Source organism: Bidens hawaiensis, unplaced genomic scaffold (genome assembly GCF_021521415.1).
Source record: "Bidens hawaiensis isolate Kalapana, Puna unplaced genomic scaffold, B.hawaiensis_p1.1 tig00019324_1, whole genome shotgun sequence".
NCBI classification, from domain to species: Eukaryota; Viridiplantae; Streptophyta; class Magnoliopsida; order Asterales; family Asteraceae; genus Bidens; species Bidens hawaiensis.
This window is the reverse complement of record NW_027492931.1, coordinates 185010-200607: the sequence shown is the minus strand read 5'-3', so window position 1 is coordinate 200607 and position 15598 is coordinate 185010. Positions and strand designations below refer to the sequence as shown.

Below are 15598 nucleotides of genomic sequence, written 5' to 3'. Positions count from 1 at the left end.
TCAATTCTCGACAACACGCTTATTGAGATTCATTGCCATTATAACAATACCTTCTTGGTTTAGTGTGGGTAGAGGGTGGTATAAACTTCAAGGAAACGTTTGACACATAATCGGGGCACGCTTATCGATGTTTGTCGTGGCACGTTTTACGAGGATTTCTAGAGAGAGAGTGTGATACTTGTAGAGAGAGGTTAGAGAGCTGATTTGGGATGCTTGGAATGAGATCCCATGGCCGCTATTTATAGACGATTTCTGGGACCCCATCGCGCTACGCGATAGGTCCCTGGGCAGGCCTATTGCGTACCGCGATATAGGCCTGATGACGCAGAGGGTAGGGCTGCCACGTGTCGACACGTGGCAGTCACCGCTCCACGTGGCAACACGTGGCGACACGTGGCGGCAGTGTTGCCACGTGGCAGCACATTGTGCCACCGTGTGCCACGTGTCACCCTGTGTCAGACTCTCCATCGCGATACGCGATGGGAGTCTCTTCTGACTCATCGCGTAGCGCGATGGGTCAGGAAAACCATATTTTTCATTTTTAACCCTCAAGTTTGAAATTTGGCAATTTTAGTCCCTATACTTTGGAAAGTTGATACTTTGAACTCGAAATTTTCACGTTGTTACAATTATACCCTTCTCTTTGTCCTTGCACTTAAACTCTTACCTATAGTTTATCAGTATTGTTACTTGTTAAATGGTTGTTCATGTCACATCTATTATGTCTTTGTAGAACTCTATTCATAATTTACCAAAATATCAAATAGCATGCTTATATACAATTCTTTTTATAGCTGACATTGGATGTGTTCATGGTCTCATCTCGGATACATGTTTCAAACCTTTCAAGCTGAGTGCTACCATTAGGTCTTGACTGGGACACTCCAAGTCATGGTCCAATTTGAAGTCTAAGACGATTTTAGAAGGTCAGGCTACAAACCCATATTAAAAAGGTTGTGGCTCTTACATTAATTTATCATATTTTGTTTCAGAGTTATATTGTTCTTGATAGTGAATGGGCGACTAGATATTAGTTTATGCAAATAATAATGTTTAAAGACGAGCTCAAGCTTTTGTTTAGGCTCATTTAATAAACGAGCTTGAGCCGAAACTTCACATATTGAGCTCAAGCTGCTCGTGAGCATAAACGAGCTTTTTATTTATAATTTTTTTATTTAACATAATAATGTTTACATAAAAATATGAAAAAAAAATAAATAATATATACCATATTAGTTATAAATATATGTAAATAATCATAAAAATATATAAATACAATTATTAAATATATAATAATGAGCTGAGTTTGAGCATGACAAACTACTCACGAGCCAAGCTTGCGCCTTGTTAAATTAATACAAGCTGAGCTCGAGCCTAATCGGATTTGTATGACGATTTTGCTGTAATGAATATATAATCATTGATCTAATACTGCTCTCCTATTACAATTTTGCATACTCGACACATAAATTAATGGTGGACAAGGAACTGGTAAGTTTAACACTTTCTTTGTTTCTCAGAACCTGTAGTTTAAAACACACACACACACATATATATATATATATATATATTATTAAAATTTTGTTTATTGCTGGTAATTTTTTAAATGCAGGTTAGAAGACTTTTTTCTTGTGAGTCAATCGGTTCTGCTATACAATTTGTAGTCATAAAACTGGAACATTAACATTAAACATGGTAGTCTATTTGTTTTCTTGTATTATATTGCTATTTTTGTCATTCCAAATAATCTCACAGATTGAAATGGGTCACATATTGAAGTATATAGTATACATAAAATAATTAGTAAATGGACTCTTAATTGTTTTTTATTTGATAATAAATAACTGACCCGAGCTCAAGCCAAACTTGAGTATGAAAGTAGGGGTGTATACGAGTTGGTTTTTTATGGTCAAACTGTCAAAACAATTTAAAAAGGTATTCATTTGGTTCAGGTCAAAACAGGGCTATTTTATACATACATATGGATGGTGTATTTACTCAAAATGGGCCATCTTACTGGTGGTTTATAAAATTGTATGATTTATTTCAGGGGATGATGGTTCATCTTCTCCGCAACTATATACAACGGCGATGGATTTCGATTTGTATCCGCAAACACCATCAGTTGAGGTAACAATAACCTCCGTACCATATTTACCCATTTAGACTTGATATTTGCTTCAACATCTATTGAAAGAATTGTGGTGAGTAGTAAAATTTATTTTTCTTTCAACGGGCCTATAATTTCCCATAGGGAACTTGGTTTTTTTAGTTGTAAATATTGTCTTGTTTGTTGTTTTTATTAGGATTTAAGAAGGAAAAGGGTCAGGTGCTTGGACTTCACTAACAAATCCATGTTTACAAGTCTTCACATGATACCGTGAGCTTTTTAAACTTTAACCTGCAGAGAGTTCTTTTATTTTTATTTATAAATTATGTTTCTATGTTTTTAAATTGAGGTTGATTCAAATATAGGTGCAAGATCATCCATTTTTTGGCGTTGCACATCATCAACAATCTGTTTTGAGGTAAGAAATGTTACTTCTGATTATGCAATGACCGGTCAACACACGCTACTATTGTCATATTGTGTTATAAGAGTTCTACCTCTTAACTTGAAGTCTTTTTTTTTTGTCAAATTACCGCATGGCATAATTTTGTTGCATGGGTATTTTTTTTTAAATTATAATATAATTTGGTTATGTTACTCTTTATAAGATGCTTACTTGACCTTTGTTTGACCATTTGACATGGGTACATGTAACAGATTCATAATGCTAGACATCTAGTTCCTTTGGACATGGATAAATTGAAGGTGGCTCTGAGTATGTTAAAGAGGTGGACAAGGGGAACACTGTCTGATAGTGTAGCTGAGGCTGAATTTGTTATTTCTTTCTATGTCATATGATGTTAGCAGCCAACTTAGTGTGTCTAACTACTATCTAAATGTAATGAATTATATATAGATTATATATAGATATGAAATGCAATAAAATTTTAAAAGGTTAAAAAGAGTTTTACACCTCTTAATTTTGTAGCACAATTGTTGTTCTGTATGAAGTTTATTTTATGGCTAAGGACAATACAATATATCACGAGAGGATTGATAAACTAACAAAAAAACGAATACTGCGTTGTAAGTTATTGGTGCCGCCGCATCGCGCGGGTTTTTACTAGTATATATATATATATAAACATACACCTTTTTCTCCATTTCATACACAATTTATACCCAAATTCTCAAAAAATCTAGCAAAATGAATCCTACAAACAACCCGAACCAACCGAAACCCGTGGAACTCATCGCTATCATGACATAAATAATCAAAAAACACGAAAAGTTTGTCGAGGAACTCAACGATACCAAGAGAGAAACCAACAAACAACACGAAAAGATTGCCCTCTATGATGGAGTTGCGGGAAATGAGTAAAGAATACGAATCCCTCAAAGCGGCCGGGTCACACGAAGAGGCCACATTGTTGCAACGACGAGTAGAAAAAATGCGCGAATATTATGGATATTAGTATTTTTTATTAGTTATGTTTTTTTTAGTTATGTATTTTTTTTGTATTTCCTTTTAATTTTAATGCATTTTTATTTAATTATTTAAATAAATTGGTTTTTATTTGTTTAGTTTAATTATAAAAAGAAACTAATAAAAAAAGATATTGTGGGCCCAATTTGTAGCCACTACACCATTACACCCCAAAAACAAATTTCCACTCATTGCTGACTGAGCGGCACGTGTCACAATTCGCCCCATTTGTAGCCCCTCCGGTACACATAGCCTCAATGTGTTTGGATTGCATTTAAGATTTTCGAAATTTACCTTTTTTCTGAACTCTTGAAGGCAAACACTAAAGAGCTAATATTTTAAAAATCTATAGAGATCAATTAAGTATGTCAAGAACTTTACAAACATTTCATGAATTCTTGATGAAAAACTATATTGAATTTGCTAAAAGAAAATAAATAAGTCGGCAGAATTACACGTTGATTGATAATATCCCATAAAAAACGGTAGAGGAATATTGCCGAATACAAATATCTGTTAATCATTTAAAAGGCTTAACGATAAATCATTTTAGCTTACACGTAAGTTACTAAAAAGGTATAAGAACAGGATAGTAAGGAGTGACGACAATTAACATGTTTTAAAATCTAAAGACTCATCGATGATTTTGTATATACCTTATGCATGAAAATTTCATACCTCGGTTATTCAAAAGCAGGGTAACAATACATTCACTCGACCCCGACACAACCTTGCCATTGTTGCCGCCAAACACCACATCAACCCCGACACAACCTCGCCATCTTTGCCACCGTCACACCGACACCATTTTCGTGACCACAACTACCGCCACCTCCATCCGTCACCACTAGCCACCAAGTGAACCTAGTAAACAACTTATTTCAACTCGAGTCTATTTTATCAAAACCCATTTTGACCATAACCAAGCTGTTACTTTTTTATTTTAACATAAACCCGTTCGAACCATGACCATCTCTAACCCAACCCATTTATCGCTCTACCCGCCCGGTTTGCTAAGCTTACTCACCCTAAACATTTTGCACATGATAAATCAAATCAAACAATGGTGGTACCGGTACAAAGTACAAAATTCAAAACTTAGATACCCCAAAGTGTGCAAGTTGAACCAAAGTGGTAAGTCCAACGTCTCCTACTTGAAAACCGCTTAACGCCATAACACATAACTTATCATTATTCATTATTCATTTTCGGGTAAAACATGTTCTCTCATCTCATATATTCATTATTATAATAATAATTATTCCCTTGGTCACATTCGGTTTCTCTCTCTAGAACCTCCTCCTCCTTGTGTTTCTGTTTCTCTCTCTCTACGAGAGGACGAACACAGAAGATATGGTGTCTACGCGTCGCAGTGGATCCATATCCAACAACAATAATAACAATAACAAACGCTCTTCATCTTCTTCTGATCAGAAACCACCGTCTCCTAAACGCCAGAAGGTAATTCGTAATTAACGCTTAATTTTATTGAATTAATTTCATTCATGTGAATTGATTCGGTTTTGTTAGGTTGATAATGGAGGTGCATCGGAGAAATCGACGCCTGTTGTGGACAAGGAGAAAGAATTGAGTTCGGATCGGGCGGAGAATGCGCTTCCGAGCTGTGGACAGAAAGACGGAGGCGAGGCGGTTGCTCCCGCTGCTTCGGTTGTTGTTACTCCGATACCTCAAGGTGAGTTGTTGACTGTTTATGATGTGAATTGATTGCATGTGTGTTGTTGGATGTGTTTATGGTTCTGCATTGTTGAATCTAGTCTGATGAGATTGAAATGATTGACTGTGCATGTGTGTAGTTACTTACTGAACTAGTCAAATTAGGCTTGGATAAGTCAACATTAAATGCATGATTGTTTTTGTAATTAATTAATTGCTTTAATGTTTGAAGAGTAAGAAAAATGGGATTAAAGACGAGACCGCGTTGGTTTAGAATCAAATTAGGTTTGGATAACTCAACATAATTGCATGATTGTTTGCTCAACTTTATATCTGCTTTTTTACTTGCAAAGATGTGTTAATACGTTTTTCGAATAAGAAAAATGGGATTAAAAATGAGAGATTGTGTTAGGCTTGGATAAGTCAACATAAATGCATGATTGTTTACATAACTTTATATCTGCTTTGTTTACCTGCAAAGATGCAGTCAGTTGCTAAAATGCTTAAAGAATAAGAAAAACAGGATTAAAGATGAGATTATGTTTGTTTACAATCAAAATCAAAGTAGGTTTGTATAAATCAACATAAATGTATGATTGCTTGCTTAACTTTATATCTGCTTTGCAAACCTACAAAGATGCAATCAATTCTAAAATGTTCAAAGAATAAGAAAATTGGGATTAACGATGAGACTGTGTTGGTGCCCTGCTTGCGGTGCGCGCATATAATGTATATATGTGTGAACCCTCGGGTGGGCAAAAGTAAAATTGTACTAATTTTGACGTTATTTTACTAATCTCGTGAAAATAACGTTAAAAGTGATGGAAGGTTAATCAGGCATCATGTGGTGGCGTTGATAGCCGAAAGGCAAGGGTACATGCACCAATCAGCCAGCGTCCCGATGATTGAGTGCTATGTGCCTTATGTCCAAGGCTTGATGCAAAACTACTATTGAGCCGGGGGTCTCACCGGAAGCAGCCTCTCTATCCCCACGGGGTAGAGGTAAGGCTGTCTACATCTTACCCTCCTCAGACCCTGCCATAGCTTTGCTATTGGTGGGATATACTGAGTACGATGATGATGATGATGATGATGATGATGATGAGACTGTGTTGGTTTAGAACAAAATCAAGGTAGGTTTGGATAAGTCAACATAAATGCATGATTGTTTACTTAACTTTATATCTGTTTTGTTTACCTACAAAGATGCAATCAATTTTTAAAATGTTTATTTGAATAAGATAAATGGGATTAAAGAAAGAGATTTTGTTGGTTTGGAATCAAGTTAGGTCTGGATAAGTCAACATAAATGCATGATTGTCTGCTTAACTTTATATCTGCTTAGTTTACCTGAAAAGATGCAATCAATTGCTAAAATGTTTAAAGAATAAGATAGATGGGATTAACAATGACACGGTGTTGGTTGCTATGAAGGTGCAGCACCAGTTTTAGCAGAGAAACCGAGAGTGTTTCATCCATGGAAGCAAGGTCAAAGATGTGAGGTGGCCTCACCTTGGTGCAGGCTTCTTTCTCAGACTTCACTGGTTTGTACTCACCTTTAGAAGTGAATACTTACATGCTATGAGTGATTAATATTAAGAAGCTGAAATAGTGATATGCATTGTTTTCTTGTAGAACCAATCAATAACTCTTTATACAAGCACCTTTATAATTGGATCAAGCAAGAATTCTAGTCTTGTAGTTAAGGATATAAGTGCTGTTCTCTGCAGTATCAAGCGCGATGAGGTATTGAGTAACAGTTTTGAACTTTTGATTTTATGCCACCATTTAAGGGTTTCACATTACATTAAACACAAAAATAGTTCACGTGGATTATTAGGATTTTTGGAGATGAACTCCATATTTTCTATTTGCAGTATGAATACTTACTATTTGTCGACATGATCAGCGCGAAGGCGGTCCTGTAGCTATTCTTGAAAGCAAAGGAAGCAAGGGATCTCTTCTTGTTAATGGGAAGACTGTTAAAAAGGGAACAAGCTGTGTTTTGAATCCAGGGGATGAAGTTGTTTTTGGCTCTGGGAATCACGCTTATGTATCCTTCTTTTAGCAAAAATATTATGTTAAATGCATTGTTTGTTATTTTCCTTTTCAAGATTTTCTTTAACTTCTTTTCAAATAGATTTTTCAGAAACTACCAAACGATTTGATAAGACCACGTACATATGTTCGTGGTGGAGACCTGAAAAGGCTGCATATTGAAAGACGTGCAGGGGACGCATCAGCAGTTACAGGTGCTTCTATATTGGCATCTTTATCTAATCTGAGGCCAGATTTGTCTCATTTGAAGAAAGTTGTGCAAACGGCAACTAATCTTGATAATGATGAGACTGATGGTCTAGAAGTAAATTCAGCTACAAATACAGGTAAAGATAGTGCATCTGAAATTGGAGCTACCGAAACAGGAAATGTAAGTATGATTTTCACCTAATTATTTTTAAGGTTTTTCAACAGCTGTGGTTGGGTTATTATGCAAATATATTTTTGAACAGGCACAGCCTGCAGTGGCACCAGGAATGTCTGTAAGATCTGCAATGTTGAAGGAAGAGATTCTTGCTGCGATTATTGATGGGCGTAAAGTTGATGTTTCTTTTGATGATTTTCCATATTATTTAAGGTTTTTTTATCTAATCAGCACGATTATGTTAAAAATGCATGCAAGGATGTGCTACTTAAATACTGTTTCTTTTATTTAATATATGAAGATTTTAAATACTGTTACTTTATGCAGCGAGAACACCAAAAATGTGCTTATTGCAGCTTCTTATATACACTTGAAGCATAGAGACCAAGCTAAATATGCTTCTGAACTCCCTACAATGAATCCTAGAATCTTGCTTTCTGGTCCTGCAAGTATGTTACTAATACTCCTTTTTTATCATCTGATCAAATTAAAGTTTGGATCTTTCTTTGTTGTATGAATATTTTTCTAAACATTTTTCAGGTTCTGAAATTTATCAGGAGATGCTAACAAAAGCGCTTGCACATTATTATGGGGCTAAATTGCTTATATTTGATAGCCATTCGTTTCTGGGTGTAAGATTTAATCTGTCAGCATTCTACAGTTAATCTATTTTAGAATTAGTTTTACAAAAACTAAGTCTTTCAATTAAATTGTAGGGTTCATCATCAAAAGCTGAGCTATTGAAAGAGGGGAGTACTAGCAATGCTTCAAAGCGAAGTCCTGGAGTTGCAAGTACCAATAGTGAATTAGATGTAACCGGAAATGAAAATGTTTCTCATGACCCACAACAGAAATTGGAGGCTGACTTTATTACACCTACTGCAGGAACCTCCAAAAGTCCCACATTCAAACTGGGTTCGTTCTGTAACAGAATTACTGTTTATTCTTTGCTTAATTAATTTGTTTCCCCTTTTTTTGGGTTCTTTTTCTAACACAAATGAACTACAAATGCGTAGGTGATAGAGTAAAGTTTATAGGTTCTGCATCTGGAGGAAGCATATACCCGTCTTCATCTTCTTTAAGGTGCATTTTGGTTACTTCAACTCGTTTGTCTGTATGAAAGCTAAATATAAATTCTGAGTATTTGTGAGGTTGCAATTTTGACCAATTTTAAAAGTCGGTTGATGTGCATTTTAGTCTTTAATTGTAAAAATATAGTATTTGTAGTCATATTTTAGACAATAAATATCTGTTATAGGTACACAGATGGCAATCTTGAACCGTTTTCTTATGAATGAGCCGATTACTGGTTGTGTTATATCTCAAAAATGGAATGGTCAAATGGATGGAAAGTCACGCGAAGTGTTTCATTAATGCACACAACTTCTAAGTTGTATTATTAAAAAAACTGTTTATTATGAGAGAGCTTTTACATATCGTATTTAACACATCTTGCCACCTCCACTTACATGTTTTATATGCTATATCATAGATTCTTCTAAAAGTATTTTATTAAAAAAATGGTTTATTTTTTGTTTAAATGTTTTCTATAGTTATTTTCATGGTTGCTATGTTTTCTTGACCTTAGGGGTCCAATTTCTGGGGCTCGAGGGAGGGTTCTTTTACCTTTTGAAGACAATTCTCTCTCGAAAATCGGTGTAAAATTTGATAAACCAATTTCTGATGGGGTTGACTTAGGTGGGCTTTGTGATGGTGGTTATGGATTCTTTTGCTCTGGTAATTTATTAACTTTCCACATGCACATAAACATTGACATTTTACTCCATCTAACGTGGTGTTTCATTATACGTGTTATCTCTACCAGTCAATGAGCTTCGCTTGGATTCCACGGGCGCACAAGATCTTGATAAAGTACTCATCAGCACGCTGTTTGAGGTAGGCTTTTGCTTTTTAGCATAATTATATTTTGCTTGGATTTCACGGCTTTAGCTTTTTAGCATAATTATATTTTTCATAGCTTCCAAAGTAAGTGGTTCTTTTTTTTTTTCTGGCAGGTTGTATCCAGTGAGAGTAGGACTATTCCTTTCATTTTGTTCATGAAAGATGCAGAAAAGTCCATTGTTGGGAGCTCAGATTCATATTCCACATTTAAAGACTGGCTCGAAAAGCTCCCAGACAATGTTGTTGTAATCGGTTCACAAACTCACACCGACAGTCGCAAAGAAAAGGTAAATCAAATCGCATAGTTTGTTATTTTGAGAGGACACCGTACCATCTTTATGTTTATTTTTCTTTTGCACTTATTTATTTAGGTTTATAGCTTTTTTGAATGTGTATTGAGTTATCTTTGTTAATAATTGCATTCAATATGCTTTTATTACAGTCACATCCTGGTGGTTTACTTTTCACAAAATTTGGCAGCAACCAAACCGCTCTGCTTGACTTTAATCTTCCGGTAATGACTTTTGCCTCTGGTATATCACCTGTGTAAAAAAATATATCTATAAGTTAAACCTTATATGAACCTTGGTGTAATAAATTAAAGAAAAACATTTTTCAGGATATTGGAAGATTACATGAAAGGGGGAAGGAAGTTCCTAAGGCAACTAAGCTTTTAACAAGACTTTTTCCTAATAAAGTGGCCATTCACATTCCTCAGGTTTGTGCCCTAAGTCCCATTGGCTTCTTGTTTCGTATACCACTCACACACACATTTATGAATTTGTGAGATTCTGCAGGATGAGAATCTCCTTGCTAGTTGGAAACAACATTTGGACCGAGATGCCGAAACCTTAAAGATGAAAGGGAATCTCAATCATTTACGTAATGTAAGCAAGTTTTCACATACGGTTAATTACCAATGTTACATTACGCGTTTCCAACTTTGTGGGTACTGCAATCTATAACATTTAATGCATAATGATACAACAATTACTATGCAGGTTCTTAACCGCAGTGGATTAGAATGTAATGTGCTGGAAACATTGTGCATCAAGGATCAGTTGCTTACAAACGAAAGTATGCTGAGTCTTTTTTCGTCAATCACATTACATATATCATAAGAGAAGTTATTGTTTTAAACTAATTAAATGTTTTGGTTAACTGAAGGCGCAGAGAAAGTGGTTGGATGGGCTTTAAGCCATCATTTAATGCAACATGCTCAAGCCGATCCCGATGCAAAACTTGTTCTATCAAATGAGAGGTATTTAAATTACAAAGTTCTGTTGTTATCGTTCTTTAGTGTTTCCTGTTTCTTATTCTATACACTGCTACCTGACAGTATACAGTACGGTGTTGAAATGCTCCAAGCAATTCAAAATGAATCCAAGAGTTTGAAGAAGTCTCTCAAGGTGATTTCGGTGATCTATGTTTGTTGATTGTTACTTGAAAACGTTGCATACCAGTTTTGCTGATATAATAATATTATACAATTATAGGATGTTGTGACGGAAAATGAATTTGAGAAAAGACTTCTGGGTGATGTCATACCTCCTAGTGACATTGGAGTAACTTTTGATGATATTGGAGCACTTGAAAAGGTCAAAGATACTTTAAAGGAGTTGGTTATGCTCCCTCTACAAAGACCTGAACTTTTCTGCAAAGGCCAATTAACCAAGGTTTTCACTTATTCTGAATATATAAATATATACATTTTTACTCTACATACAAAGCTGGCATGAATATAAATGTCCAAGCTTGAATATATATATTTGGAGCAAAATTGATATCTGACATTAGTTATAAAATTACAGCCATGCAAAGGCATTCTTTTGTTTGGGCCTCCTGGAACCGGAAAGACTATGCTGGCTAAAGCTGTGGCTACTGAAGCTGGTGCTAACTTTATAAATATATCCATGTCAAGCATCACATCAAAGGTCACACATAAATTTCACAAGTTTCTGCATATAAAATAAACAAGCCTAATCAAGTGTACGGGTTGGTTTGGATCAGATCAGTTTTGGCCCAAAACCATAACCATAATTGAATATTTGGTTAACCATAGAACGCTAACCGATCGGTTATGGTTACTTGGTTTCACATATTGATTTGACTCGGTTCTAGTTCTATTAACTGTGAACTAGCATTGGTCATAAAATGTTTGAGCTTGAATAAAGTAACTCAAAACAATGTAATTGTGCCTGAAAGTTTGGGCTTGAAATTTTGAACTACTTAATGAATAGGGCTTGAATAATTTGAGCTTTACCTTTTCACATTTGTATGTTTTTCATAGCATTGAAAAGTTATATAATCCATAATATTAATGTTAAGGCGTATTGCGTCGGTTTGGTTAACCATGTATTTAGTATACTCGGTTTTGTCGGTACCATAACTAACCCGCTACTTTTGATTTTCAAAAAAAATATTAAACCGATTTGTTGGTTTTTTGGTTAGGTTCGTTTAATTCGGTTACGGGTCGGTTAATTCAGTTTCATGCACACTCGTACTTTTTTTTTTCTCTAAAGAAATAAACAAAAAAGTGTTTGTGGGACACTGGGACTATTGAAGACATTTCGACTATTGTAAAAAAAGACCTGTCTGAACTTTACGTTTGACTCATTCTCTAACCTGTCATCTCTATATAAAGTACTAAAGTTACCTTTTTGGCAAAGCTTTTGCTCACCTTTTTTCTTTTTATATTCTCTTATTCAGTGGTTTGGTGAGGGTGAGAAGTATGTGAAGGCTGTGTTCACATTGGCTAGCAAAATATCTCCCAGTGTTGTCTTCGTGGACGAAGTATGATTATTGAACTCATTCTATTTTATAATCATATTGAATAACTAATTGATAAAGCATAACTTGATTATTTTTTTTCAAGGTGGATAGCATGTTGGGGAGGAGGGAGAATCCTGGAGAACACGAGGCCATGCGTAAAATGAAAAACGAGTTCATGGTGAATTGGGACGGTCTTCGCACAAAAGATACAGAACGGGTTCTTGTTCTTGCGGCCACAAACAGACCTTTTGATCTTGATGAGGCTGTGATTAGAAGGCTTCCCCGCAGGTATAATATGCTCCAAATTCTGTATGGTGAGTCACCGGGTCCCGTTGTGGGTGAAAACGGGTAGGTTTTTGCACAGTTTTAAGTCTGGTCGGATTGACCAGAAATACATTTTGTAAGGGTGTGCATGGAACCGAAATATAACCGAATCAATCGACGTAACTCAATTTATTAAAAAACGACAGTTTGGCTATACGTTTATTAATAAACCAATCTGTTGGTGTTAATAAGTTATATATTTAGACCCTTGCATGCAACCTAGGTATTTAACTATAGGTCCTTGCATGTATGCTAGGCACCAATCAATTGTAATTATTATTTGCTTAAAGGCCTCTCTCCAACCCTATATAAGGAGTGGGTCATCTCTTGTAATATATACAGTTTTACATTAATCAGAAACCCGCTTACAGTTGGTTTGGTTGCTATCAATTAAAACCTGAAAAAACATAACTGAAATAACCGAAAAAATGATTAAATTAATAAATGGTCTAGCCCAAAAATTTTAGATCAAAATGTGTAATGACCAATTAATAATTAATAAACTAAAAGATTTAGGTTCAATATTTCAGGCCTAAATTCATTATTTTGGGCCAATTTTTATTCTGACTTAACATTCTCAAAGCCAAATGGTCAAATCGAAATCAAACTTTACTCATTGTTGAAACCGAAACCGGATAGTTTTCAAAAATCTATAAACCGAAGCCAAAGCAAACTGACACATTTATTCACCTACTTTTTGGGTTTGAAGTTTTATGAATAATTAGTCTCTATCCTCTCATTAGTAAATAGTAATCTAAATGTATTAATAATACACAGTGAACGACTTTTACCCGTTTGACCTGCTTCCTTTCCAGCTAACCTTGTATTTTTAACTTTACAGGTTCGACCCATTTGTATGCTAACAAGACTTTTTATGTTTTTCCTTTTGAAGATTAATGGTGAATTTACCTGACGCACCAAATAGAGCAAAGATTCTAAAAGTTATTCTAGCCAAAGAGGACTTGTCTCCCGATGTAGATTTGGATGCAGTGGCAAACATGACCGAAGGATATTCCGGAAGTGACCTTAAGGTTTTTAATATTCTCCCTTTTTAATTTTTAAATTTTAATAATGGGAAGTGTTGTAACTAGTAACTTGTAAGTGACCTATGTCTTTTGATATTTTTTATTGCAGAATTTGTGTGTAACCGCTGCACATCGCCCAATCAGAGAGATCATAGAGAAGGAAAAAAAGGTATTCATAAAGTTTATAGAAAATTGTACAAATGGTCCCAATGGTTTGCGTATATTGCATGTTTGGTTCCCAGGTTTTAAAAATTGCAAAATTATTTCAAACATTTGTGAGAGGGTTGCACAATTAGTTTCCATCCTTAATCCCAATTAGTTTTTAGTGGAAAAGTGATGTCATGTGCCTTTCATGTGAGGAGATCTGGAGTTTGAAAGATGACATAATTTTTCCGTTAATAGAGTAGTAATCAAGTTTTATAAGTGTTCTAATTAGGTCACTCAAGTTTAAAAAGTGTTCCAATTAAGTCACTCAACTTCATTTATTATTTAAATTATAAGTTTTAATATTTTTTTAGCATGTATTTTTTTTTTGTTTCAATGACGAAATCTTTTTATACTTTTTTAAATTGATGTGGAGTGGTAACTTGAATTTTATACTTTTTTTTTTAATTTTTAATATAACTACATATATCTCAAATCCCGACCCCCACATCTTCTCCTCCATTGCTTTCTTGACGCATAAAAAAAAATCTAATGAGGCTCGATTTATAGATTTAGTGACCCGATTTGGGCAAAAATTGCATGAGTGACCTAATTGGAACACTTTTGAAACTTGGTTACTATTCTGTGATGTTTTCCCTTTCTAAAATCTGGAGACCAAACTTGCAATATGGTCAAACCGCAAGAACCATTTGTGCAATTTTTTAATAAGAATATTATATAATAACTTTTATTGAATGGCAGGAGCATGCTGCAGCTATAGCGGATGGAAAACCTGCTCCGGCTTTAAGTGAAAGTTCTGATATTCGGCCTTTAAACTTTGATGACTTTAAATTCGCTCATGAACAGGTTAAGAACGTGTTATCTCGATAATATTGTTTTATTTTGTTGGTAAAATAAAATGCTTAGGAGGTTAAAAGGGTAATTTTATTGTTTGATAGGTATGTGCAAGTGTGTCATCTGAGTCTGTAAACATGAATGAGCTTGTGCAATGGAATGAGTTGTATGGAGAGGGAGGTTCTAGAAGAAAGAAGGCCCTCAGCTACTTCATGTAACAATAGATGGTTAGAAATCAAAGCCATCTTTGTACAAGTATAGTCTTTTTTTTTTAATTATTTTTATTAACTAATAATTAATTATCTTCTCGTTTTTTTGCAATTTGTTTGTTAGTTTGTTATGCCCACCTCACCCAAGTCTCTGTAGTAATTTTCAAGATTATTTATCTTTTTTGGTTAAGTTATGTGACATAAGTTGGGATAGAAATAAAAGTTTATATCAGTCTTGTGGATATCTTGTACAATAGTTTTTTTTGTCATTTAATATTGTGGTATTGTTAATTGACGTTAATTTTCTCATGTTGATACCAAACCAACAGACAGGTAATATTGTTAAGAGAAAAATATGAGTTGGGTTACCTCATCTCTTGGAGCGTGAAAAGCCTAAATTTTAGATAAGTATTTAAGTTAAGAATGATTAAAAGCATTAAAGTTATAAGACCACCCGTAGTGGTGGCTTTGCCACCTGCGTTATGGCTCAAAACGCGGGGGGTACACCCCCCCCCCCCCCCCCGCGTTATGTTGATTTCAAATTTGCAAGCGTTGTATATACAACGCTGAGAATGGCACCAAATCCAAAGTTGACCGTTGCAAATTGACCGTTGGAAAATTAAAAAAAAAAAATTATTTCCTATATATTAAACCATTTCATCCCCAATCAAACCTCATTAAATTTATAAAAATTCTCTTTCAACTCTATAAAAATTCCTTTACACCAAATTCACT

The 15598-nt window shown here is 34.9% G+C and overlaps 1 protein-coding gene and 1 long non-coding RNA gene across 2 annotated transcripts; both read left to right on the top strand.

Moving 5' to 3' along the window:
- The first annotated feature begins 795 nt into the window (after positions 1-795).
- Positions 796-2818, top strand: LOC143558103 (uncharacterized). Its single transcript, XR_013139675.1, has 5 exons — positions 796-953; positions 2051-2130; positions 2307-2380; positions 2476-2528; positions 2768-2818. It is a non-coding gene; the product is annotated as an uncharacterized LOC143558103 (long non-coding RNA).
- Positions 2819-4852: 2034 nt separating this feature from the next.
- On the top strand, positions 4853-15099 carry LOC143558105 (uncharacterized). Its single transcript, XM_077047017.1, has 28 exons — positions 4853-4997; positions 5067-5229; positions 6645-6754; positions 6846-6956; positions 7120-7263; positions 7351-7638; positions 7721-7845; positions 7960-8081; positions 8173-8264; positions 8349-8547; positions 8649-8715; positions 9221-9369; positions 9458-9528; positions 9648-9821; positions 9977-10048; positions 10154-10252; positions 10332-10421; positions 10536-10611; positions 10702-10795; positions 10874-10943; positions 11031-11210; positions 11346-11468; positions 12244-12327; positions 12410-12594; positions 13523-13661; positions 13765-13824; positions 14562-14666; positions 14759-15099. Exons 1-28 carry the CDS (start codon positions 4890-4892, stop codon positions 14870-14872), a joined length of 3414 nt encoding a protein of 1137 aa, XP_076903132.1. The 5' UTR covers positions 4853-4889; the 3' UTR covers positions 14873-15099.
- The last annotated feature ends 499 nt before the right edge of the window (positions 15100-15598 follow it).